At 43.9% G+C, this 25,771-nt stretch overlaps 4 protein-coding genes across 6 annotated transcripts; 2 read left to right on the top strand and 2 right to left on the bottom strand.

The window, feature by feature from the left end:
* Positions 1 to 3,967: 3,967 nt before the first annotated feature.
* batf3 (basic leucine zipper transcription factor, ATF-like 3) lies at positions 3,968 to 5,199 on the bottom strand. The gene is made up of 4 exons (XM_020110559.2): positions 5,053 to 5,199; positions 4,769 to 4,873; positions 4,588 to 4,632; positions 3,968 to 4,457 (listed from the first exon to the last, which is right to left on the bottom strand). The coding sequence occupies exons 1-4, from the start codon at positions 5,092 to 5,094 to the stop codon at positions 4,323 to 4,325; spliced, it is 327 nt and encodes a 108-aa protein (XP_019966118.2). The 5' UTR covers positions 5,095 to 5,199; the 3' UTR covers positions 3,968 to 4,322.
* A 312-nt stretch (positions 5,200 to 5,511) lies between these two features.
* Positions 5,512 to 8,120, bottom strand: nsl1 (NSL1 component of MIS12 kinetochore complex). The gene is made up of 6 exons (XM_020110558.2): positions 7,860 to 8,120; positions 7,199 to 7,271; positions 6,973 to 7,103; positions 6,659 to 6,713; positions 6,115 to 6,182; positions 5,512 to 6,000 (listed from the first exon to the last, which is right to left on the bottom strand). The coding sequence occupies exons 1-6, from the start codon at positions 8,019 to 8,021 to the stop codon at positions 5,734 to 5,736; spliced, it is 756 nt and encodes a 251-aa protein (XP_019966117.2). The 5' UTR covers positions 8,022 to 8,120; the 3' UTR covers positions 5,512 to 5,733.
* Positions 8,104 to 13,074, top strand: tatdn3 (TatD DNase domain containing 3). Of its 2 annotated transcripts, XM_020110556.2 has the most exons (10): positions 8,104 to 8,281; positions 8,496 to 8,528; positions 8,686 to 8,759; positions 9,063 to 9,147; positions 9,491 to 9,553; positions 10,432 to 10,541; positions 11,163 to 11,218; positions 11,305 to 11,417; positions 12,055 to 12,135; positions 12,232 to 13,074. In XM_020110556.2, the coding sequence occupies exons 1-10, from the start codon at positions 8,225 to 8,227 to the stop codon at positions 12,382 to 12,384; spliced, it is 825 nt and encodes a 274-aa protein (XP_019966115.2). In that variant the 5' UTR covers positions 8,104 to 8,224; the 3' UTR covers positions 12,385 to 13,074. The 2 variants fall into 2 exon arrangements, with proteins under 2 accessions (XP_019966115.2, XP_019966116.2); XM_020110557.2 differs by lacking the exon at positions 11,163 to 11,218.
* Positions 13,075 to 14,688: 1,614 nt separating this feature from the next.
* Positions 14,689 to 24,185, top strand: flvcr1 (FLVCR choline and heme transporter 1). 2 transcript variants are annotated; one of them, XR_002203688.2, is made up of 11 exons: positions 14,689 to 15,711; positions 16,460 to 16,604; positions 17,887 to 18,027; positions 18,638 to 18,705; positions 19,288 to 19,391; positions 19,807 to 19,917; positions 20,801 to 20,906; positions 21,084 to 21,195; positions 21,293 to 21,360; positions 21,966 to 22,151; positions 23,167 to 24,185. XR_002203688.2 is itself a non-coding variant. In XM_020107848.2 (10 exons), the coding sequence occupies exons 1-10, from the start codon at positions 14,980 to 14,982 to the stop codon at positions 22,065 to 22,067; spliced, it is 1,689 nt and encodes a 562-aa protein (XP_019963407.2). In that variant the 5' UTR covers positions 14,689 to 14,979; the 3' UTR covers positions 22,068 to 24,185. The 2 variants fall into 2 exon arrangements, 1 of the variants encoding a protein (XP_019963407.2); XM_020107848.2 differs by having other exon boundaries at positions 21,966 to 24,185.
* The last annotated feature ends 1,586 nt before the right edge of the window (positions 24,186 to 25,771 follow it).

Below are 25,771 nucleotides of genomic sequence, written 5' to 3'. Positions count from 1 at the left end.
TGCCAGTTAGCTGGTTGTGTAATTGATGGATTAGACGTCCATTACAACGACTTTAAACAACTTGGCAACCAGAACCATTTAAAACGTGGTGTGGATCTGGATCAGAGCGCACAACCAGATATTTGTTGTTCTTCCTCGATAGCATTGTGAGATTTTTGGTGGGAAACTCCTCTGGTCTGAACCGGATCTGACATGAAGCTGCTTTGATTTTTATTATTGTGAGAAATCCTGAAAACTCAGTCGCTCTGGTGTCGTTGGTGAATAACGTGTTTTAAAGTTGCTCACGTTTCAAGGGTAAATAATTTCTCTGTTTACAAAGTTTGAATGTGTTTTTATTTTCTTCATCACTTGATGAGCTGTTTGTGGAAAAGCAGTTGGTCAACACACTCGAGGCTGAAGCAGAAACGGAAATCAGAAGTTTCACCACAGCCTCGTGAAAAACAGACGACCCTACCATTTGTTCTCGGGTTCAGCTCGCGGCCGTCACTGAGTCTTTACAGGAAGTGATCACATTTTTCCCCTTTTTATTATTATTAAAACTCGTATAAAGATAAATTATACATCAAAACTGTTCTGTCACTGGTTCATTAATTCCAGGTAATTACAGAACAATGAAATAAATCAACGTACGTCAGCAGAAGATCCCTCAACTCGTATTGACGTTCTTGTTCTAACTAATCTATTTATGATAAAAGCGCAAGTTTCACATTTTTCATTTGTGTTCGCACCTTCATCACCTCTGAAAGATTTCAGGAGAGAACCTGGAGTTCAGGTCTGACAGCAGCGGCCTCGTGTTCCCTGTACTTAGTTAACACATTAGTTGAGACGTTCTTATGTCCCTTAACACTTTGCACACAATGATATTTATTTCACTTCAGGTGACACACGCGCACACACACACGTATAAAGCTGTGGCCTTTGACCACAACACACAGGAAGTTGCAGGTCAGGGATTATGACACTGTCGTTACATGACTCATCTCATCTCCGCTTGTGACTGAGTTGCGAGAGAATGACAAATAATCTTCTCTGTGTGTGTGTGTGTGTGTGTGTGTGTGTGTGTACTTTTGCCCTGTATTGGACAATACCTCATGTGGGACGAGCAGCCACGGGTCACAAAAGTTCAGATTTCACACTGTTTGTTCGTGTTTCTGATCAGTTCGGTTTAATAACGGGCATTATGATTGACAGCTCAGACTGACCCGTGATTGGTCGAGCGCATGTTTCCTCGATTTCATGGCACAAGATGTCAGCGCTCGTACCCACACGTCTTCTATGCTTATTTAAAGTTTATGAGCGCGGACGCTGATGAGCTAAGTTTCGTTTCACACTTTACGCTTGTTTGGATTAAATCATCATGAGGGCAACAGTCAGATCAAGATGTTTCAAGATGGCAGGAAGTAGTTTCATCCAAGAGGGGGCAGATTGCATCAGTGGCCATTTCAAGGAAAGCTGCTGAAACATGGATTTCACATGTATCTGTGTGGGCGGGGGGGAAGTTAAAACTGCTTTGAGTAGAAGAAAGTAAATCAGGAAACATCCAAAACTCTTGTTTCTCCATTTGTATTTGTAATGAGTCAAAGAGTTTCTGGAAAGCTTCAGTAGCAAACGCTGAACTTCCTGATGTGAAAACCTGACCGGTTCTAACTAAAGTCGATACAGAGACGAGAATCAACACAAACGTGGAATCGTTAGCTTCTCGTGCTCGAGTCGAACCGGCAGACGTCCTGACGCAGCTGCTGGAGGAGACGGTGAAGTTTGCAGAGCTGTGAGCACCTCCGGATTTTTCTTGTGAACGCTGGCGCTGGCAGACGCAATATTGAAGTTACTTCAGCCACTAGTCCGACTCTCCTCTCCTCCGGACGGCTCGTGTTTACATGCACGAGTTAATAAAAACGGTGGAAGGAAAAAAACAAGCCAAATGTCCAAATGGCTAGCAGCGTGTTGGCTAGCAACCTGCGATGCTTGAAGCACGACGCAATTAAAAGGCGACAAAATGAAAACGTCCCGTTACCTTGAATAAATGGTGGATTTCTCTGGATGATGTGCTCTGGTGCTCTGTGGATTGTGGGTTTATTTGTACTTTAAGTTGTATCAAATATTTGTGCCTCACGAGAAACCACAAGGTCTTTAACCCTGGAAAATGTTTTTCTTCCGGAGAAATTACTAAGAATACATTCCGTGTGTGTGTGTGTGTGTGTGTGTGTGTGTGTGTGTGTGTGTGTGTGTGTCGTTTGAACATTGGCCACCACTTTTCTGTTCATGAGAAATTTGCAGAAATACATGGAGTCAGTCCAGCTTCTGATTGGATGATGCTTCAGCAAAACAGGTAGAATAGTTCAACCTGTTTTTCATCCCCATGATCCATCAGCGTCCCGTTGCGTCTAACGTTTCCAGGATTACCGACCCTTAACTGTGTATTCATCCTCCGTGACACCCAAAGTCTGACGCTACGTCAAGAGAAGCCGCAATGTTGAATCAGAAGGTCGGGACGGGAGAATTACTTTGACGAGTTGCTCTGGTTTTGCAAACAAACAAACATAATGAACAGCTCACGTGTGTGAGTTCAGCAGAAGTGTGGGTGTGTTCGTGTCTCGGCCGCCTGTGTCCGTGCTGCTGGCTGCGTCTTGTATTCTCAGCAAAGCTTTCAGGGCGACGTGTTGCTTCCTGTCAGTGTTGCTGCTCTGCTGTGGAACGATGCTCGGATTCAGGCCGGAGGTGATTCCAGCTCATTCAGACAATGATCTGAACGCTGTGACGTCAGTTTCCTGCAGGAGTGTGTGAACAAACACACTAACCAGAGGGGTGTGGTCTGAAAGGTGAGTTCAGATGTGAATCAACTTCAGCCGACTGTTTAGCTGCAGGGAACCAAAGCTGCTCGAACGTGATTGGTCTTCTTCATCCACCTCCGAGCGGAAGAGGAAGGGAAAACGAAACCACAGAGCAGATTCAAAACCGTGAGTTCTGATGCGATCGTGGTGAGAATGGGGAACTGTGACGTTCAGCAAGTGTTCAGCAAACCACAGATTCAGGTGAAACAGAGTTTATGGAACCTCTCTGACACGCCTTCAGTCGAAGGAGGTGCGATCCCATGTGACCTCTCTTTCCCTCCAACGATGGTGACAAACGTGGTCGGAAACACACACGAGGGATTTTGCAGTTTTCCGTGCATCATTGTGTTTTTTTTATATTTGCTGATCGATGGAAAATGATGATTTTCAAGTTTTCACTTTGATGTCTGTCTTCTTTTAAAGACACAATACGCCATTTTCTCAGAAAGCGCCTCTCAGTTGAATCAGTAACAGAAGTTGTCGCTGCAGTTCGATTCTCAGTCTGGGAAAAAACGAATCATTTTCCCAGATTTAAATATATAATGAAAACTAAAACAATACTTTATGATAATAATAATAATAATAATAATAATATGTGGAGCCCTTATAAAGCATCATCTGACACTATGATGTGTTTAAATTGATTCTAATAGAAGAAAATGAAGTAAAATAATTCTCATTAGTGTTTTAATACAGACAGTGTTATTTCTACTGACTGGATCAAAACAGCCCCTTGTGGTGGGAGGTTGTAAATACATTTTAGTTTAATGGTCTGTGCTTTTTATTAACCAGTGATTTAAACCAACCAGACACACGGGGGCCACTGGTTTTCTGAAAGTCTGTATTTGCCGCTGTAGAATCAGAACACGACCCTTTATTCCTATAAAAATATACGTGAATAATCAAATGTCAACACATTATGACCCACAGGTTTGTGACATGTGTTTTTATTCAAAGGGGAAATCTGTTCCAGATGTTCCATTAGAACTTATGACTCTTTACTTTTTCCAGAACACATGATTCTGACTCAGCTCAACACTAATTATTAACGGAACAGTTTTAGTCTTTTGCTCCAGTTCCTGGAATTTCTGTTTTCATCTAAGTTTCCATATAATAAAGCTGCAAATAAACTATTGTGGGATTAAAAGATTTTAATTCATAAACGTTTAACGGAACAGATTTTACACCTCAGATCATCACATCACACAGTTCACAATGAATTCATTCTTCAGTGACATTATGAATATGAACTAAATGTTTTATTTAATTTTCCACCTGAAAGATGAAACAGGAGTCGAACCACCGGCACCACAGTGATGTACTGCAGAGTGTGGCCACCAGGGGTCGCTCTTCACTGCCATTATAAAATCTGCCACTTAATTTCTGATCATAGTGAACACTGCCCTCTAGAGTTGTGTTGTTGCATCACATGGTGGGTTACAGCTGTAGACATGTTGCACTGGTCAGAGGTCAGAGACGTGACCCCTCACCTCAAACTGAACAGGCGGCCATGTTGTCAGGCAGCAGGCCGGACGAGGAGAAGGGGCAGTGCATGATGGGACACTGACTCTCGTGGGTTGTGAGAGTTTCAGTCAGGAGTCGCTGCTCCTCGGACAGAGAATCCACCTGAAACACGAAAAACAACAAGTCTGGCTTTTGATTACATTTGGTTTATCTGTGGTTTCAGTGTTTTCAGGCTGTTGTCGGAGAATTAAAAATTTAAAGGAGAATTAAATGAGAGTAAATATGTAAACACCTCTGTCCTCAGCTTCTGGTTCCTCTGCTCCAGGAGCTCACAGGCCTGGAAGAGGGAAGACAAGAAGAAATGGAAGAGGAGGAAATCACCAATAAATGGACAGATGATAGATTTTAAAATTTGTGACATACACACACACACACACACACACACACACAGACACACACACACACACACACACCTCATGCAGCAGGTCGGCTCTCTGTGTTTGTCTCTTGCGGCTCTTCTGAGCTGCAACTCTGTTTTTCTCTCTCCTCTTCATCCTCCTGCCGTCGTCCTCTGAACCCTGACACACACAGACACACAGACACACAGGCACGCGCACGCACGCACACACACGCACGCACACACACACACACTTTTCAGTAACCTTAACCAGAAGATCTTTCAAACTGTCCCTCATTTTAACTCGTGACCTCTGACCTTGTGTCGTAGTTCACAGCAGGATAAGAAGCGTGATCTTACCTCACTCTTCTCCCACAGGTGCTCGTTCTTGCTCTCTGACATCACAGGAGTTTTACTGTGTGCGCTGAGGTCGTCCTGGTTCAGCGTCTCTGTCACACAACACAAAAGTTTCCAGTAAAGTTTATACTACAGGAGAGAAACCTGCAGTTTCACTTCAGCTTCCTTTTCACCTTTTAAATTTGTTGCGATTTTAGAAGAAGCAGCGAGGACGGTTCACATAAGTCACATGACTCCGGGACCACGATCCACCACAAGTCATCAGTTGATAACTTTACACTGTGGTTTATCTCTTTAATCACACATTCTGCAGAAATAACCACCAAACAACTGGGATTTAAACCACAACTAAAAATAGTTGAACCTCCAAAAAAAAAAACACTTTTCACTTCTGTTTGAGGATCGTCTGTGAGCGACAGTGAACGTCAGACCGAGAGCAACAGACAAGCAGGTCAGAAAGTGTTGGTTTTAGATATTTAATGGAGAAAAATGACAAATATAAAATATTAACAGCCTTTTCCTTTAAAATTAAAAAGACACAGCACAGGTTTAAAAAAAGAGTTTACATTAACAGTAAAGATCTTAAGATGAAGATAAACCGACTCGTTTGAGACAGAAGGGCAAATTTAAATGTTCAGATCAGAAAAGAGTCCATTACATCGCTGCATCTTATTTCCTCTCCGATCATTGCACCAAGCGTCGCTCTGGTTCACCCTCTTCCACAGGGTGACCTAGTTTCTTGGAGAGAGGCACGTAGCATTCTGAGGCCGCCGCTTCATCTACGGCTCGCTTGATCGGCAGCCTGTTCCTCGCAGCCGTGCCCGGCATCGGAGCGTCAGATTGGCCGTTGCAGCTGAACACTTCTCTATGGATCTCCAGGGTGGTGTGACTCGGCTTCATGTTGAGGACCTCTCGGAGGCCTTCGGCTTGTTTCTGCAGAGTGCTGATCGACTGAGGACGGACAAAGAAGAGTAGATAAAACATTTTGTTATATAAAATATAAATTTATCTCATCTATTAAATGTGTATTTGTGGATGAGGATTGACGCAGGTTCGCTGTGGCACCTTTATAACCTGGATGGCCTGTTTCACCATCTCAGGAGCAGCTGCAGACAAATCAGTCATGATGTTCTCTGAGGAAACAAACGTAGGATTAGAACTTTTATTGTTAAAAAACATAATGTGGAGAACTTAAGCAAACACAATAACAACAGACAAGACACTTTAATCTACCGAGGCAACTGAAACTCTAAAGGTGAACAAAAAGCAGCATCTCTAGGTATTTCAGTTCACTGAGGCTGAAACTTTCAACTTTCAAGAGAAGTAGCTCTTCCTGATTATATGAAAGCAAGAAGAAAATGTCCGGCATTCACAGTCGGTCAATATGAACCCACTGGAGAGACGATGCTACATTTTAAACCACAGAGGAATCAAACAGAAAGCAGAGACTAGAGATGGTGTCCGTAAATCAAAGTGTCTCATTTCTGATAGTGATGATATTTATATGTTTTCAGTAAATATGATGTCGACAGAACAAAGATTTATCTGACTGGCAGAACTTTAAGTGACTAAATGAGCTGAGTTTAAAATGTTTGCGTTCAGTAAATACCTTGATCAGGGTCTCTGGCCACCTCTTGAGGTTTGACTGCTGGTTCATAAAGCCCCTGGAACACACAACATGGCAGCGGATGTAAAGGAGAAAGAACTTCTGGATGGTCTAGAGTTACTGTGATGCACTTTTCTTAAAACCTGATTCAAGTAACGATTCTCTGTCTGTCTTTCACACATGTTGAGAGCCGTTCATCTTATGTATTGTTATTACTGAGGGCCCAGTGCAGTGTTGAATCCCTTGCGGTTTGGAAACGAGATATGTTCAATAAGAGTAATAATTCAGTAATAGTACAAACCGGCCCCGACACCCACCATGAGTTTACGCTCAGCCTTGAGGGAATGGACCACATGCGGCAGGATCTGTCTGGGGTAAGTACGGCGCCTCCTGGTGGTCTCAACAATGGTGTCATCCAGGAGGCTTTCCAGATCAGCCGACTCATCCTCTGCTCAGGAGAGGAGAAACACAAACTTCAAACGTCATCTGGATTTGTCCTCTGAAAACAAGCTGTGGGGTTATAACAGGGAATAAGTGAATCACCCTCAGCATCAGGTGCCTCCTCCCAAGGTTTTCCATTCACCAACACGTTGTCCTGAACAGCAGCTTCGAAGTTCTGCACACAAACAAATCACACGTGTGTTGACCATGTGTGAGTATTTTGTTATTTATTGAGTTTGGCAAATTTATATTGTGGGTAAGAAAAAAAGATCTGAGAGGAGCTGGAAATATTGATATATATATATTGTATTATGTAAATGTTCTTGTATTTTATTGCCTCGGTGTGCAATCAATGTTTTTACTCATTTCTAACACCCACTTTTTGATTGAGACTAAGCGGTCACTGCAAATACTTGGATTTTAAGTGAGTTAACATGGTCTTAGTGATAAATATTATAAAATAACCTTTGTCTGGCACATTCTGCACTTTGAAGGTTTTAATTCCAGTTCTTGTTTTTACATCTTTGATGCCTTCCATCCTCTTTGTGTTTGATCTCTGTGAAGTGTTTTCAGAAGCAGGTACAAAATTCAACTCACTGTTATTCTGCATCATCATCATCATCATTATTATGACTCTTCTTTAAAAAGACCCAGATGACCGGGACCCTTGTGACCTGACTTCTGTGGGTGGATGTTCTGCGGCTGCTGAAGCACTTTGACCCAAAGACAAACTTCGTGGAGAAGATGAAGAACCTGAACTCACCATCAGCAGCTCCTGCAGGAGAACCCGCCTCGTCTCCTCGGGAACGTTCGTCTGTCCGGTCAGCGCAGTTTTTAAAATGTCTTTATATTTATTCACCTGCTCCGTCACTTGTGTCTTCGCCGTCACCGGGACTCTGAGCTCCTCTCCCTCCGCCGCCTCCATCTTTACCGCCAACCGGTTTGTTTTCTGTTTTCAAACCGGAATCAAAGACGCGACTTCCTGGTCCGACGGTTTTAATGGTCCCCAGCATCCCCGGTGCCTCGGCAGAAACGTTCCGTGCTGCTGTTTTCTGACAAAACGAGGAAATATCTCAAGTTTTCTTTTCTGTGTTTTCAGATCTCGTAGTTTTTCTAGTTGATGTCTCAATGGATCTCGGCTTCGTTGACGCTCACTGTCACATCTCAGCCCGTGAATTCGAAGAGGTAGTCTGTAAACACAGTTAGCACAAAGCTAACAGGATGTAAACAACATTAAAAAGCAGTTTTAAACCATCTGAATAAAACTAACAGATTAGTCAGTTTAGCATCACAAATGCTAATTGCGAACATTTGAATGCACACAAACTGTTTATCTTTGACTCTGACAGCTGGTTTCATCACTTTGAATTAGTAAAGACCAGTTTTTTTGTTGTTCCAGGATCTGGGGGATGTGATCCAGAGAAGCAGACGGGTCAGTTCTCTGTTCAAACTGTATTTGTTCTGCAGCTTTCACACAAACTGCCTCACAACCGAATAAAACTGGTGACACTGAAAAACCCTTCAAATGGAGTTTAAGAGCTGTGTGTGTGTGTGTGTGTGTGTGTGTGTGTGTGTGTGTGTGTGTGAAGGCTGGGGTAGAGACCCTGATTGCTGTAACAGAAGAAGTTGGGGAGTTCAGCAGAGTTCTCCAGCTGCAACAACGGTCTGTGTGTCCTCATTGTTCTATGATCATTCCCAGGACGTACCATTATATATTATTATTATAAAATGTAAGAGAAAACAAACAATCGGTTTAAGCAGAACTACAAGTCATTTCTTTTGTGGAGTAAATCTCTAAACTCACAAGATTGTGTCAGAACATCTGTAGCTACACAATAATACAGAACCGGGGTACATGCAGCTTCTCATGCACAACGTATAGAATGAGAATAGTTTACATTCTCCTTTACAGCTGCTCTCTGCAGGAGAGCCTCGTGTTTGTTATTGCTCATTTCTCTTCTCACAGTTATCCAGATGTGGTGGCTCCGTGTTTCGGCCTCCATCCTCTGCAGGGCGGCGAGGGGCCCGAGCGGCGCTGCGCGAAGCCTCAGGTGGTGAAACAGCCTGATTTTACTTTATTGATTCTGACTAAACGAGGAATGAACTGGGCCCCTCTCTGCTCGGTGGTGTCCCGGGTGAGACAGACAGAGGGACGGGGGGGGGGGGTTCTGAGTTCTTTCTTTCAAGCCATAGTAAGAATTGAAATCCACACCTCCGTCCACTGTGATGCAAAGATTGAACAATATTTTCTTCCTGCTCTGATTTTTCTTCAGGGTTTCAGGTTTCATTTGAGCTAATGAAAAAAATCCACTGGTGCTAAACGAAAATAAAATCTATAGAATTCAGAGTCAAAGAAAGTTTAACTTTAGTTTTAAAGTGGATGTTTTCTAACAGGACCTGGATGCTGCTCTGCCTCTGTTCTACAAACACAGAGAACACCTTGTTGCTGTTGGAGAGGTACTGTACTATACTTTCTTTATTGTCAGTTTCATTCATTCGATCTTTTAATGTATTTTGCACTGAATCAAAACACATGCTGATATTCCATAACTATTTTTCAAGTAATTCCTCTACAAGACTCTGTGACCTCAACCTCTTAATACTAAAACCATGTTGTCGACCTCAGACTGAGATTTAAGTCTACAACACAGAAACACACACACACACACACACATATAACACACCACCACTTTACACACATTCTTTTGTCCTTTAAAGAAGTTAACTTCAGGAAAAGAAAAGAGGATTTACTCTTCTTAATCTTCTTGGTTGGGAAAAGTTAATGAACTCAGTCAGTCACAGTCTCTATTGTGCACTTCTCCATCCGCACACACACACACACACACACACACACACACACACACACACTCCGTCCTGTGGAGACCTCTGAATCTTCCTGTGTCTGGAATGTGTGCGTTGGTCCGAGCAGATTTCAGGCACCAGAGGACTAAGTCCCAGAATCCTGTTTTTCTATAGTGTTGTTTTTATGGATCAGGTGACGTCCCGCTGCACCCAACACATTTCATTCATCTACAGCGTGTGTGCGGCTGTGGCCCAGGGGTAGAGCGGTCGTCCTCCATCCAGAAGGTCGGCAGTCCGATCCCAGTCTCACCCACCTGCACGCTGAAGTGTCCTTGAGCAAGATGCTGAACCCAACAACTGCCCCGTATAGAAAGAGAGAGTGCTGCTATAATAGATGTGTGAATGGGTGAATGGCAAACTTTACTGTAAAGAGCTTGATGAATAAATAATCTGCCTTTTAATGAACGTAACTTTATAGAATAAGCTCTGTGAGTCTGGGTGAGTTCACCTGGTTGCTCTTCTCTTGGCTCCAGATCGGTTTGGACTTCACACCGTGGCGTGCTCCCACTCAGCAGGACAGGGACGACCAGATGACTGTGTTCGTTAAACAGCTCGACGTCGCCAAGGAGCTGGACCTTCCTGTGTGAGCACAATGGAACAGATTAGAATGAAAACACATATTATACACCTCCATCTCACAACCTTTATATTTTAACAATCCCGTTTCACAACGATGAGATGATTTATATCATGACGTGTGAAACGTTGGCTCGTCTCCAGGAGATGTTGAGTAAATTAGATAATGAGGGTACGTGATCGTACATGAAGTATTCAGGGTCAAGAAGAAGTGAGGTAATTTATGACCAACGGCAGCAGTTCACAGCGAGTATGTGTGGAGGACATGTGTTCTTTCCCTCCAGTCTGTTTGTAATTATGTTTCCACTCATCTCCATCCTTCTGTACTTTCATCCGACATCTGCTGACGAACTCACAACACATTCAAATACGTGATTTGTGAAAATGAGCACGAGAGAGTTTTATACCTTCTGGTGAGGTCACATGACCTTAAACACAAACTGAGCTACATGTCTTCACCTTGAGACATTTGACGTTCTCTGTCCGCGGTCGCGCTGGGAAATGTCTACTAGGTTCTTACTTCTCACATTAAGAAGAGTGGGACAGGTTTGGTGTTTGAGACAGAGGCTGAATAGAGGAGCTGCAGCAATGGACAGTCTGAGGACAGTGATGTTTTTTCTCTGCACAGGAACGTCCACTCACGATCAGCTGCTAAAGTCACCGTAGAGACCATGAGAGAACAGGGTGGGTGTGTCCCTCCTGTCAGTCATGTACACACAGTTTTACAGCTGCAGACGATCTGACGTCTTCACTTTCTGATTCTCCCTCAGGCATCAGTCGCGCTCTGCTTCACAACTTCGCGGGGAAGCCGTCGGTGGCTCTGGAAGGTGTGAAGGCCGGTTACCTCTTCTCCTTCCCACCTGCTGTCTGCAGAAACCAACAGGTGGGGGTCACTTCACTTTGCTTGAGCAGCCCACAGATGCATCGTCGTCCCACACCCTCAGGGACTATCATGAAAAAATTCACATATGAACTTTGCTGTGTTGAACAATAACTCCTCATATAGAAACAGTTGTGCTGCAGGCAGACGATTCAAAACTAGACAGACACCTTTTTGTTTACCTTTAAGCCCTGAGTGCTGCTGTGCACTTGGCTGATGCCACCTCAAAGTTCATCATCCTCTTGTTGACACTGATCTGTGCTTTCAGCAATCGTCCTGTTTTCTTGCATAAGCAAGAGCAGGTGTTTTTTCTGTGTCAACCAGACTACAGGTGGCTTCAGTGTTCATGCTGTCTCTTATGTTTCCTGTTTATCACGCTGTTTAAAAACCACTCATCACGCTGAGTGAAACCCTCTGCAGAGCTCCATTAAAGACCCAGAGACAACTCCGGTCTGAGAACAGTATTTGCGGTTGGGAGGTATTTTCTCCTGCGCAAATAGATTTGAGAAGTAAAGACAGAAAATCACTTCTGATATTTTGTCCCCAGATTAAAAGAAATATAAGATCAGCAGGACGTCATGTGTCTTCAGCTCTGTCCACTGTACCGAGGTGATAAAGTCATGTTGATGTTACCACACAGAGAGACAAACTGATCGGAGCGATCCCACTGGAGCACATCTGTCTGGAGACGGACTCTCCCGCCCTGGGGCTCGACAAACACGTGAGTTTGAAATTGATCAAATATCGATGGAACACACGAGCAGCTCCTCCGCAGATGTTTTCATTCGAATATCTCTTGTCTCTCTCTGTCTCGCAGGGGAGGAACGAGCCCTGCAACATCGTCCTGTCCTGCCGGTACATCGCTGACGTCAAAGGTCTGTCAGCTCAAACCGTTCAGCTCATCACTGCACAAAATGCGTACAGACTCTTCCCCGGGGCGGACAAGCAGCGACGCACACACAGCTCTTAAATCTGCAGTTTGGCCTGAGGGGGGGTGAAGAGTTTTCGAGGAGCGCCGCTGAAGGAGCAGCATGTTTTGACCTGATGATTAGACTCAGAATGAAATGTGGAAACATTCGAATCTTCAAGGTTTAATCTTAACCATGAACGTCTGTCTCGCAGAACACAACAAGTTTTACAGGGAACAGACAGCGAAGATGATATTCACACACCAACAGAGAGAAATCTAAGCCGTGAACAAGGTATTAAAATAACTGCATGTTGGACAGTAATCGTTGCGGCGGCTCGCAGACTCTCGCAGGCATTTTACACCAGGTGTGATTTATCTGGAGGAGGAGAGAAGATGCAGAACAATGATTCATGAGTCGTGATGAATCATCTGGATCAATGTCATGAGAAATATTCTAACACTTTTCATAGCTGCAGCTTTACTGTAGGACGCACCGATATCTGGGAACTGAAGGTCATCGTTTATAAAGCAACCCTTGTTGTTGTGTTGTGTTGATCCTACATGCACACACAGTTTATAATGGTTGTGGGGTTTTTTGATTAACTTATTCAAGGTTTAATTCACACCTGCATTAAATAAAATTAAAGTTTTAAATCAAACTACAGCCTCGCTTTTCAATCTTCATGTTGCACATTTCATTAAGTGTAAAATGATGACTTCATTATAATTAATAAAAAATATGATATTTAAGTATAACATCTTGTGAAATTACTTCAGTTCGTCTTTATATCTGTGTATATATATATACACATTGATAATACATCTGTCCACCACATGTTAAATCACACGCTGTAAATTCTCATGGAGACATTAATGAAGTATTTCAGTAAGTCGGTCAGAACCAGCTTCCTTACAGCTCTCTTCAAAGTGCCTTCTCTCCGGAAGCTTGACCGGGGGCGGCCGCTCGGAGCGGCCCCCCCTGCGCTGCGTCCCTGCGGTCAGAGCGGCGAGCAGCACCGGGCTGGTCCTCAGGTGACCGCGGTGGTGCTTCCTCTCCGTCCTCTCCCAGGACTGCCGGGGGTTCCCCTCCACCCTACACCACGTCTCCCTCCGCAGGTTGAGCTCCAGCAGGGCCGGCTCCTCGCAGCCCGACATCACGGGGCTTTAGCTTTATCTGATGAATAATCCAGAGGCCTCGGGTAGTGATGCTGAGGTTTCCATGACGACGGGTAACCTGAAGATACTCTGTGTGCTCAAAGATCTTTCGTGTTTGGTGGGATGCGTCACTCCATCTTAGATTTTAACGCCACAAAAAATAAATAATAAACTTTAAACAATAATCCAACAAAGACGAAGGTTATAAAGACAAACCAGGCAACTTTTTTATTACGTTTAAAACCATAGAAATAAATAAAGACGGGTGGATGCGCCTCCACGTCCTCCCAGAGATAAAGTCAAAATACAAACAGACAGAAATCTAACAGTTGCCAAAATTGCTCACCTGTTGGTGCCTGAAAACAGACACAGAGTGAGACCTCTTCCCTCTCCACCATCTCTCCTGACAGGAAGGTGATGTGATCCTCCAGAGAACAGCAGAGATGATATCAGTCACTGGAAACTTCTTCATTGATCCTGGAAAAGCTTTGGTTGCTGTGACCTCGCGAGAACAGGATCTGGATCCAGATCTCCACCTGCTGCAGTGGCCACTGGGTCAGAGGATGATTAGGATTAGAGGTTCAGGAGCATATGGACGCACTAATCTGAGTTCGTGCACTTAGACCATTTAACAGTCAAATAGTTTATCTGACTGTTTGGATCAGATCTTATGTAAATTATAAATTCTATGTGCTTAAACCAAGATGAAACATTTTATTTTTGCACTCAGTCTGTTACTTAACTCTCTTTAAGTAAAGTTTCCTTATAGATACAAATATATTCCATGATATAATATAACATTAATATGTATTTACTAGACCACATTGAGGTAGTTTACACAGCGAACTCAAACTTGAAGTTCTATTCTATTTTTATTACATTTTTCTTTTTTCTCTGTATTAGTATCTTATATTACTGTCGGGTTAATTTAGAAAGGCCTCATTGAATTAATACATTTGGTGATAAGTCTGTAATCAGCTATTACTACCAAACAATATTCTAATATTACAGCAATTCATTTGTGTAAGAGAAGATGTTGTTATCATTATCATATTATAATTATTCTATTATCATTGTTATATTTTAATGAATGCAGATCCTGTTTATGTCGTTGGTCTCATCATGGTTGGTCACACCTCCACCCTGGTTGTAGTACAATATACTACAGGTTACTGCAAGTACTACAATATACTACAGGTTACTACAAGTCCCAGCTCCTCCTCTATTGGTTCATTAGCATCGGAAGGCCCGTGTGTCACAGTGGACTGTACAAAAGAGAGAGAGAGAGACAGAGAGGGGGAGAGAGGAGAGAGAGGGGAGAGAGGGGGGCAGCGCGCAGGCTGAACGGTTCCGTGCAGAAGTTACCGGATCGCGGATCTGATCGTGATGAGCTGGACGCTGTTGTGATTCTTCTCTCTCGGTTCTGGTTTGACTTCATCTCGGTCTCCGGCGGATGAGGAAGCCGCTCTGCGGGGGAGGACGACGAGCGCTCCGAGCATCATGGTGGCCGGGGAGCTGCTGCAGGAGCATGTGCGCGCGGACGCAGGCGCACCGGGCGACGCCGCCACCATCTCCAGGAAGAGTCCGGAGGTCCAGGGCGGCGCCGCGGCCGAGCGACACGCGGGTCCGACAAACGGAGCGCTGAGGGCGGGCGGGGCAGACGCCGACACCGCTCAGGAGGAGGAGGAGGAGAGGGAGTCAGAGGAGAAGGAGAAGGAGGCGCCGCCGCCGGATGAGAGAGACGCGATGCTGCCCAACGGAGGCGCAGGAGAGGCGGCAGCGAAGAGCCGGGAGACGCGGCTGTTCGCGCGCAGGTTCGCGGTGCTCGCCGTGTTCAGCCTGTCCTCGCTGGTGAACGCCTTCCAGTGGATCCAGTACAGCATCATCACCAACGTCTTCACCCGCTTCTACGGGGTGTCCAACGACAAGGTGGACTGGCTCTCCATCGTCTACATGGTCGCCTACGTGCCGCTCATCCTCCCGGCCACCTGGCTGCTGGACCGGAAGGGTCTGCGGCTCACGGCCCTGCTCGGCTCGAGCCTCAACTGCGCCGGCGCCTGGCTCAAGTGCGTCAGCGTCAGCCCGGAGCTGTTCGGAGTCACCGTCACCGCGCAGGTCATCTGCTCCGTGGCCCAGGTGTTCATCCTCGGCCTCCCGTCCCGCATCGCCTCGGTGTGGTTCGGTCCGCGTGAGGTGTCCACCGCGTGCGCCACGGCAGTGCTCGGGAACCAGGTCAGCGCGTGCACGAGCCACAGACAATTCATTGTACACATGATATAAAAAAACACATTGACTTTAGAATCCTCATTGCAGATAAACAGACTAATTCAATGTGAGAATCAAAATAATGAATCATCATCATCGTAGTTATCAGTTTATTCTGATGGCACCTTTCCAGACGAAGTGTTTCACAAAGAGGACAAAGAAAAACTAAACATCAGAGGCAACAAGCTAAATGATAAAAGCATTTAAAACTTGGACTTGTCATGTTACCAGTCATGATCGCAAACCTTGTGTCTTACGTGAAACATATTAAGGGTTTACCAGTAATTCACGTTATTGAGCGGTTGATAAATGGACTTTGATCCACACAGAGCATTTCCAGAAGACGAGTCCAAAGAGGAGCTCTCCCTGTACCTTTGATTTTCTTTCAAGTAAAGTGCTGGAGGACGATTCCCCACAACCTGGCAACCCATCATTAACGGCTCATTAATAAATCCAATAATAAACCTGGACTGAATGATCCGCCCCCTGATCCGGATCAACACCAACAGCTAATGGATTCTCCTCAAACCTTCACCACATCCATCCACCAAGTTGTGTGGTAATCCGTCCCGTAGTCTTTGTGTAATGCTAGTCGACAAACCAAACAAACCTATGCTGAGTGATGTTCTATAATGTTGTTATCAAACCTTTATTTTAATCTGTAATTTGATAAAACACAGTATAACAACATTTGTCTTCCTCTCTGTGTCTCCAGCTGGGAACAGCCATCGGCTTCCTGTTGCCTCCAGTGTTAGTTCCCAACACACCTGACGATGTTGAGCTGACGGGTCACAACATCAGCATCATGTTCTACGGTACCGCCGCTGTCTCCACGGGCCTCTTCATACTCACAGTAATAGGTAGGCTACCCACCACGGTCACACAGTGGTGAACACAGACACACAACTCAAATACTGCCTTGCATTATGGCACGTAGACGTTTACCCTCTGCAGCCATCTGTTCTATTTACTTTGTGGTTCAGTTACCTTAAAGCTGTGTGAGGTGACATCACATGGAGGTGTGTGTGTGTGTGTGCTCATCTTTATACCCCAGGGGGGACGTGAAGCTGAAAACACACCAACCCGTGGGAACGCGTCTCTCATGGGGACATCAATTTTGCGGTTCAGACTACTTTCTGAAAGTTGACTTAGTTTTAGGGTTCAGGTTACAATTAGGTTGAAGTTAAACTGCAGTTGTGATAGTTATGGTTCAATGTTTTTAACCTTTATTTAACCCGGAAACAACCTGTTGAGATCCTGGCCGACAGGCAGCAACACAACAAAGTACAATAAGTCAATGAGTTGTCCCCATGAAGATAGTAAACAAGAGTGTGTTTGTGTTTGTGGATTTAATCAGGCTAACTTCAGGTTTAACTCAAATATCCCAGTCCTACAAATGTGTTTTTTTTCTGCTCCAGATTTTAATGTGTCAAACAAACGGAGGAAGAGCTTCTCACAAAAATACATCAAAACTATTATAGCTTCAATTTAATTTAAAAAGAATTCTCCTAACAGGTGGATTTGTTACTACTGGTTCAGGAAGCTGGGGATCATGGGTAATGTCCATCGTGTCTCAGTTCAGTGAGTGTGACGACACAGTCGTTAATTCACAACTCATATAAAACTCACATGTTCCACTAAAGAAATTCTTCATGCGAACTCTGCGCTGATTTATACACGTGTGAGGACGACCGGGTAATAAATCCTAAACATTAACCCACATTATCCGAGGTCACATTGTACATGATGTGAAAAACGTTTTGTTCCTGTATGTAAGACTGCACCTCATGGCCCTGAGGGACGCCTGCATCACGAGAGGTCTCTGAACCGGTTTTACAGTGTCGTATAATATTTATACAGTTGTGGTGCTATGATTTTAAAAACGCACCACAAGCAGTATTCAAGAATTCTTCTTTTAATCTGAAAACCGCTCGTTCTGTTGACACCAGTACTGATGCTGCTGTGCTACCCGCGGGTTGTTAAAGGGCATAAAGACATTTGTGGAATTGTTATTATTATCGAAGTTCCCCAGGGAGCCTCCCTGGGTCAACTGGAGGGGGTCATCTGGTTTTCTTATAACTTGGTATTTAGTCATCTGAACAAGTCAAATCAAAACTTTATTGTTTCTTGTGCGTCCTGCAGTGATAAAGGACCGACCCCCCCTCCCGCCCAGCCCGGCCCAGGCTGTTCTACCGGACTCTCCTCCCGAGGACTACTCCTACAAACAGTCCATCCTCAACCTGATAAAGAATAAAGCCTTCGTCCTGCTGCTCATCAGCTACGGTAAACTGATAAAAGCATTTCTGTTCCATCAGATAGTTTTTAGTAGCTATAAAATCCATATCGGTGGGGCTCATATATACCTACAGTTCATATTATACTCATTTTTCTACTTATTATAATTCCTGCTTTTAAAACACATGTGTTGTTTCATATTAAACTCAGTGAGAATCCTTGTGCTCTCTGAGGTTTATGATCCAGAAGTTGTTTCCCCTGAAAGACACTGGGATCACTTCGAGTCTCCAGCATTAAAACTGCCAGAGGGGCTTTTCTGCACTTTGATATTTGCAGCATGACTATGATCTGGCACATGGTGGTCACATGACCCCATCATGTGCGGCAGAGCAACACAAACACACACACACACACACACACAACTTGTTTTAAAGCCGACACGATGCTTTTTCAGTGTTTTTCTTTCCTCCAGTGTGTATGTGGGATTTTTGTGAATGTATAAGTTCATTTTCTTCACCAATGCCTCTCAATTGACTCTGTAATCATTTCCTTGTCATGACACTGAGATTATTTCCCTTATAAAACTGATGAATATGAAATCGTTATAAGCAAACATATTGATTCCGCCTCTCCCTTGTCTCTGTCCATCTGTCCACAGGTATAATGACTGGTTGCTTCTACTCCGTCTCAACTCTTCTCAACCAGATGATCATGACCTACTACGAGGTAAAAGACCAACAGCAGGAAGTTGAGGTTTTACTTCACAACTTTTTCTCACACATTGCTCCTGTGTTCTGAAGGAGGGACACGTACTTCAGACATTACATTTTCACCCTGTGTCGATGCGATGCACTCGTTCAGGTTTAAATAAACATTCGATGGAAAGTGGACGGAAGAAAAGAGGGAGCGAGAGGCAGATACAGAAAAGAACAGAGGAGCTTCTGACGGCTTCGATGAGACACAAGTTTATTGTCTGTGGCTCCGAGTTCATTAGCTGCTTTCACGCATGCCTGCTGCCCACCATACCACTGTCAGTGTGCACACACACACACACACAGTCACACGTGCACGCACGCTCAAGAAAACAATGAAGAGAGAGAGACTCTAAAACACACACAAACACACAAAACAACCCTCGCCCTTAACATAGTTACAGAACATGTGACATTTTATAAAAAACACCTGTAAGGTGAAACCCACGTGTTTCTGCGGAGATTTGATCCGTTGAAGGACGACAGAAGCCCTTTGTTCTCATAAAACCTCTCCTCCTTTCCTTTCCTTTCCTGTCCTCTGGTTTCCTCTCCTCAGAACCAGGAGTTGAACGCTGGGAGGATTGGTTTGACTCTGGTCGTTGCGGGGATGGTCGGATCCATCCTCTGTGGCCTGTGGCTGGACCACACAAAGACGTACAAGTAGGAAACACACACACACACAAACACACACACACACACAGACACACACTCTTCCCACTTGCTCATTTGAGGAGATAATGTCTTTGTCGTGTCCACAGGAGCTTCAGTGTTTTCAAACATGAGATGAACAAAACACTTGGAGACGTTATTTGAAACTTTGTCCAACAGTGTTTTCTCAGATCTGTCTCTTGTGTCTGAAGCTCCTGTGAGAACAAAACAAAAATCCTTCAAGTCAAGATGAACTCTTGTCTCTGAGCTGATGATGAGACCAGGTTTGCAAACAAAGCTTTGGTTTAATGCATCTCCAAAGTTCCTGTCAGTTCACAGTTGACCTGTAGCGACGATGACAGAGATAATATCACCTCTGAGCGGAGACTGATTATCACTGATCCACTGACTGACGGCTGTTTTCCAGGATGACGACTCTGATCGTGTACATCCTGTCCTTTCTGGGCATGGTGGTCTTCACCTTCACTCTGGACCTCAACAGCATCTACCTGGTCTTCTTCACAGCTGGAGTCCTGGGGTATGACGAGCCTCATTCACTGAACCAATAACAGTGCAAACATTTACCATGTGTTCGTTCATGCACACTGTTTGAATTTTCACACTTCTGACAAAACCCATACATTCAGTCAAGCTGCACCAAATTACAGACACTCATGAATATCAGTCCCTGAAACATTTCATCAAGATCCATGAATTATTCTCTGAGAATCAACAAAAGTCTAAACACACAAACAAATGGACAGAGGTGTAAAACATCACCTCTGCAGTAATAACATGAAAAGTCCAGACAATTTAAACTGCAACACTTCAGTCCTCAGGTGTGTTGTGGGTAAACTCAGCTTATTTACAGTTAGGGTGCGTTCACTCTGTGTCAACATCAAACTGCTGCTTCTCTGCTTCCTTCAAGGCTGCACATATTTTACAGTTTAATCATAAACTTGATTATAAATGAAAGAAAACACAAATATAACTATATGTTTTTTTACATTAAAGTAAAGTATTAACATAAATGCAGTGGTTATTCTGTAAAATAAAACCTTTGGGTTCTGATGCCGATATGTCTGTGAAAGAATCAAGATTTCCACCAACAATAAACCGTTGTTTTCGTTCAGCTGCTGAAACGAGATCGCGTGTCGTTGTTCTCCCCGCCCACGTCCTCAGTGTCATCCTGCAGGTTTGGCGATGCAGTGTTGAAAACAAATAACGGCGAAGAGGGCGTGAGCTCTTTGTTTTGTGTTAAACATGAGATATGAAGCAGGTCCTGTGACCTCTAAACCCTGAGGGTCCAGGACTGAAGCTGCTACTTTTGCACTAGTTCAAATTAAAATGTGAATAAGAACTGAACATGGAAGATGAAACCGCTTCTGTCCCATCTCATCTGTGTGACGTCTGCGTTTCAGCTTCTTCATGACGGGTTACCTTCCTCTGGGCTTCGAGTTCGGAGTGGAGATCACGTACCCGGAGCCTGAGGGGACATCGTCAGGACTCCTCAACGCTTTCGCTCAGGTGAGGCGACATCATCGATAAATGATGGAGGAAGTCTGATACCGATGATGTTCTACTCCTGAGGTGCTCAACTGCTCGGCAAGTCTCTAATGTGTGTGTGTGTGTGTGTCTGTCTGTCTGTGTGTGTGTGTGTGTGTGTGTGTGTGTGTGTGTGTGTGTGTGTGTGTGTGTCTGCAGATATTTGGGATCATTTTCACTTTGATTCAGGGAAAACTGACCACAGATTACAATCCACTGGCTGGAAACCTCTTCCTCTGCTCTTGGATCCTTCTTGGAATACTGCTAACCGGTAGGCTGTGTGTGTCTGTGTGTGTGTGTGTGTGTGTGTGTGTGTGTATCTAACCAAATACTAGAAGTGTAATATTTCCTCGCTTGACTCGTTTCAGCCTTGATCAAGTCAGAACTGAAAAGACACAATGTCAACATGGGTGCAGACTGCAAACACCTACAAGCAGTAAGTTCTCTGGCAGCATGTGTGGTTCTCTATGTCCCTGTGTCTCTGAGGAGTCTCTGTTGGAGGACAGCTTCCCCTGACGTGACCTTATCACGACACATTCTTGGACCTTTCTCTACTTTCCCTGTTTGCTTGGATGCTTATTTTTGTCTCCCCCTGAACAAAGCTGTTAAAACCAGCCTCCACTTAAATTCAACCTTTCCGCCAACTGACTCCCTCCAGTGATTTCTGAAGCTGCCCCGCAAAGCACGCTTCAGACGAGCCAAGCCGTTAAATCTTGTCCAGTGCTCTTCAATCAGTCTTTTGTGCCGTCCTCCCACCGACCTGCTGAGTCACAGCTGAAGTGCCCTTCATCACACTCATCCTCTTCCTCCTCCTCAAGCGAGTTGAAGTAGAGTAGAGCTGAACCGTAGATCTGTTAGAAAGACTCGGAGGTTATTACACTCAGGTCGCTCAGGTTAGAAAGAAAAGGCCACTTTATGAAAGATCCATGAAACATCATCATTCACTTGATAAATATTCCTTCACACCTGTCGCACTCTTAGCTCATTAGAAGCTCATTTAGCTTCTGTACATCTATTATAACATTTCTTTCCCTCTCCTAGGTCCCTGAGGAGTCTCCCGAGGAGCGAACTATACTCGACAACAAAACCAACGGAGTCAGTCTGGCGTCCTCCCTCAGCTTCTCCCATGAAACCTCAGTGTGACGCTGCCAAGCCCCTGAATCGCTGGACGGACACGGAGGTGTCCCCGCCGCCCTGGGATACGTGTCGGCTCCCACGCACCTGAAGGTGAACTTATTAATTGCTGAGCATAATTTCCTTGATATTTGGAAAAGTGAAAGATGTGAGTCAAGCACAAGCACAGACACAAACTAACCTGGATCCAGGCCGAGCGGGGGGGGGGCTGACTAACCAGAGGGAGTTAGTGAAACCCTCCGCCCAAACATTGCCCCTCTGCTGAGGGATCCACGACCCTCATGCCCCCCCGTCCCCGGCGGAGTGAGAGAAGCGTTAGCTCTGTGGATCTCGAGTATGCAAGCAACAGCATGCAGAAGAAGCTCCTCGCACTTTATCTGTGTTGTACTTTGTGAATGTGGCACTTTGCAAATCTGTCTGCAGGTCACTGGGAGGAGGAAACAGTGAGCAGCTTTAGTTTTGTCCCGCGGCCTCTGCCAACATTTCCTGATTTTACTTGAATCATCTACTGATGCTCTGGACTGCGGTTGTGAGACGCACTGTCGATGTCGTGACATCATCGTTTCTTTCCCCCCGTGTGACGGTGGTTGTGTCGGGGATCCCACGTGAACTTTGATCACCTCTGCTTTGTTTTGAAGCTGCTTCAGGCGGACAGTCGATCTTCTAATGTCCGCTGAAGGTTGAATTAAGTTTGGATTCAGATTTCAGGAGCGAGTGTCCCTGAGCTTTTTTTCTCTTCATCTACTCGTCATCACACCGTGAACGAGGGAACGGAGGGAAGATGGAGGAGGTTAGAAACCTGAGCCCTAAAACACAAAATTTAAAGTCTCCTTAAAATGATTCATAAACTAGGAAGTCACTCAGGACATTCTCTCGAGTTTTTGCTCGAGGGCCGACATGAAAAAGTCCACAGCCACTGACTCGGACATCTGCGTCCTCACATTCTGCCCCTCGGTGGAAAATCGTTCTCATTGGTTTTTGTGTAATCCTGCCGACAAACACGGAAACCAACCAATAAACCGGCAAACGGACATTTGCTAAACTCTGCCTCCTTGGCTGAGGTCGTTAATTAACCCTCTAAAGTCCTTCATAATTTATTTGTTGACAGATTTTCATCAACACAAAGTCGTCACAGCGAAGAGCTCAGTGACACCGCGAAGGAGAACGACCGACATGATGTGACGAATGTGACATAAGAAGACGATTGTACTGGGTTGTGATATTTTCGATGAACATGCTGCAGCGCTTGTCGCTCCACGCGCCGCGGTGGACCACACACAATGTGAACGCGTCCCGAGTTCAGCCCACAACGAGAAAATAAACGCACAACTTCCAGTTTTAACTCCTTTTAATGCACAATCTCAAACGTCGACTCCTGTTCCTGGAGGCTGAGAATCTGCAGGTGACAGAAGTGGAGGTAGAAGAACGGCGCCATCGTGTGGGTTAGTCGCGACACAGCAGCAGAAACAGACAGGGGAAGCACAAACGTGTGACAAGAGGAAAACCATCTTTTATATTTACACAACCTTCACTTTCCATTTGTAAAACAAAGTGGTATATATTACTTTTGCTTGTACAGTTTGAGAACATCAAACTAACCTATGGTAGAATATAATTAACTGTACTGAAATGTTCTGTTTGATACTTTGACTAGTTTTTGATTCTTTCTAATACTTTAGTTCTTTTATTTCAGTTTAAACTTTGAATGCAGGACAGAGAATAGTTTCGCTATTTTGACTTCAAGTGTCAGGAAATGACGTGAGACACTCTCACGGTGATTCTGGTTCAGGAGCATGAGGTTATTGATTGTCAAGATTAAAACACGTCACCATATCTTTAACATGAAGAGATCTGATAACGTCTCTGGTCTCTCACATGTCTGAGAATAGCAGAAAGGTTTTTCACTCAGAACAAACTCTGCATGTAAATATTTCTTCTGTTCCGTTTCAACACAGTTTGTGTTAATGATTTTTTTCTGCTCTGTAGATTCTGGTGGACGAGGATCTGACATTTCTTTGTCTATGTCATTTTTTTTATAACACGTGTTTGTAAAATGTTCTTTTTATTTTTTGGTCAAGTTTAGCTATTTATGAACCTGTGAATAAACCGTAGCAAGAAGCACTGAGATTCTCTGGTCTGATGCGTGACAAATGTTTTGGTGTTTGTGTTTATAAAAGTGTTCAGGCTCATGTTTGGATCGGATTGCCTCCGTCCGTTATTCCACGTTTTTTCCATACGACTAAAACTAGAAGGAGATGTGGTGAAGTGGTTCTGTGACCGCTGCTGAGACAATTCATGAAATTGTGCATTTGTTGGGGACTTTTAATCATTTCCGGCAGCAGGATGATAAATGTGACGGTAAGTGTTTCTGTGGTTTCTTGACAATGAATACACAGGTGATGATTTAGATACGCACACAATAGGGCCTTTTTTTTTTATCCAGGATATTCACTGATCCAAACCTGCAGTGCAGATACTTGAATTTAAAATAACGATAACTTTATTTATATACAGCATCTTTCCAAACATCCGTCACAAAGTGGTCGACAAATGAAAACCAGAATTCAAAAGAACAACGAGGACATTTTGCAGCAGGTCAGATAAAACAACATCATTTAAAAGATACGGTAAAAAAAAATCTATATAGAGAGAGACTGGAACAATTTAAACCTCCAGGAATGAAGCCGCCTCTTCACTGGTCTGATATTTTTGACCGGCTGCGTGATGACAGAAGCTATGACACAAAGAAACTCAACCACAGAGAGGAAATGTCATCAACACACAGTTTTAGTTTTTGTGCCAAAGACAATAACGTAAGACAGAGAATGGCTCCACTTCTGTTTCTCCTCATTTTATTACCGCGAATTGAAGGTATTGTAGTTTTAAAGAATGTCATTTTAATTATTATTATATCGGGGGGGGGGGTATATGTATATACATATATATGTATATATATGTATATACATATATATATACATATATATACATATATATATATATATATATATGTATATATATGTATATACATATATATACATATATATATATGTATATGTATAACTAACGGTGCATTGTTTATATTATTTCTATTCTATTCATATTTTTTCTTGCATGTTTGATTAATCAATATCTTCTTACTGATGTCTCTCGTCAGACCTCTTTCCCTCTTTTCTTTTTAAAATGGAGAAATAAATAAATAAAATTCGATTGAAAGCCAGATTAGAAAGTTAGGTGCTTTTAAAAGAAGCAATAACATAACATAAAGAATAATTCATCTCTGGTTTCCTGTCAGTCTCTTGGTTTCCAGCAGACACAGTCGGTGACGTGGTGATAGAGTGCGCTCTGGAGAGACCCTTTTTATTCAGCTCCTGTGTGGACAGGAGATTCCGTTGGCTGGATACAGGGACGGGGACTGTGGTGTCCCCTGTCCAGTTCAGCGTCACAGGGGACAGATGTGTCTCCTCTCTGACTGTGGACAGAGGCCACAGCAGGAGTGACTTACAACACAGGCCAAGTATGAAGCAGACTAACTGAAGGATTCTGGAGATGTACACATCCAGACAGAGACAGACTGGAATCGTGGAATTAGCAGATTATTATTTTATTTTCATTTATGTGTTTTATTCTTAATACTGATATGAACGTATGATTCTGAAGCTAATTAAAAAAACGACACTTGAAGACTGAACCTTTGAAATAAGTGAAGTAAAATA

The sequence above is a fragment of the Paralichthys olivaceus genome, chromosome 19, assembly GCF_024713975.1.
Source record: "Paralichthys olivaceus isolate ysfri-2021 chromosome 19, ASM2471397v2, whole genome shotgun sequence".
NCBI classification, from domain to species: domain Eukaryota; kingdom Metazoa; phylum Chordata; class Actinopteri; order Pleuronectiformes; family Paralichthyidae; genus Paralichthys; species Paralichthys olivaceus.
This window is presented reverse-complemented; position numbering and strand designations above follow the sequence as displayed.

Excerpts from the sequence above, each read along its gene's own strand:
- batf3 (XM_020110559.2), bottom strand. The coding sequence starts at position 5,094 with ATGTCAGAGAGCAAGAACGAGCACCTGTGGGAGAAGAGTGAG. Across the intron at positions 4,874-5,052 it reads ACCTGTGGGAGAAGAGTGAG|GGTTCAGAGGACGACGGCAG; the intron begins GTAAGATCACGC and ends TGTGTGTGTCAG. Across the intron at positions 4,458-4,587 it reads ACCAGAAGCTGAGGACAGAG|GTGGATTCTCTGTCCGAGGA; the intron begins GTGTTTACATAT and ends TTCGTGTTTCAG.
- nsl1 (XM_020110558.2), bottom strand. The coding sequence starts at position 8,021 with ATGGAGGCGGCGGAGGGAGAGGAGCTCAGAGTCCCGGTGACGGCGAAG. Across the intron at positions 7,104-7,198 it reads GGAGGCACCTGATGCTGAGG|AGGATGAGTCGGCTGATCTG; the intron begins GTGATTCACTTA and ends TCTCCTGAGCAG. Across the intron at positions 6,183-6,658 it reads GGCCAGAGACCCTGATCAAG|AGAACATCATGACTGATTTG; the intron begins GTATTTACTGAA and ends TTGTTTCCTCAG.
- tatdn3 (XM_020110556.2), top strand. The coding sequence starts at position 8,225 with ATGGATCTCGGCTTCGTTGACGCTCACTGTCACATCTCAGCCCGTGAA. Across the intron at positions 11,418-12,054 it reads CTGTCTGCAGAAACCAACAG|AGAGACAAACTGATCGGAGC; the intron begins GTGGGGGTCACT and ends GTTACCACACAG. Across the intron at positions 12,136-12,231 it reads CCCTGGGGCTCGACAAACAC|GGGAGGAACGAGCCCTGCAA; the intron begins GTGAGTTTGAAA and ends TCTGTCTCGCAG.
- flvcr1 (XM_020107848.2), top strand. The coding sequence starts at position 14,980 with ATGGTGGCCGGGGAGCTGCTGCAGGAGCATGTGCGCGCGGACGCAGGC. Across the intron at positions 16,605-17,886 it reads CTTCATACTCACAGTAATAG|TGATAAAGGACCGACCCCCC; the intron begins GTAGGCTACCCA and ends TGCGTCCTGCAG. Across the intron at positions 18,706-19,287 it reads TGATCATGACCTACTACGAG|AACCAGGAGTTGAACGCTGG; the intron begins GTAAAAGACCAA and ends TCCTCTCCTCAG.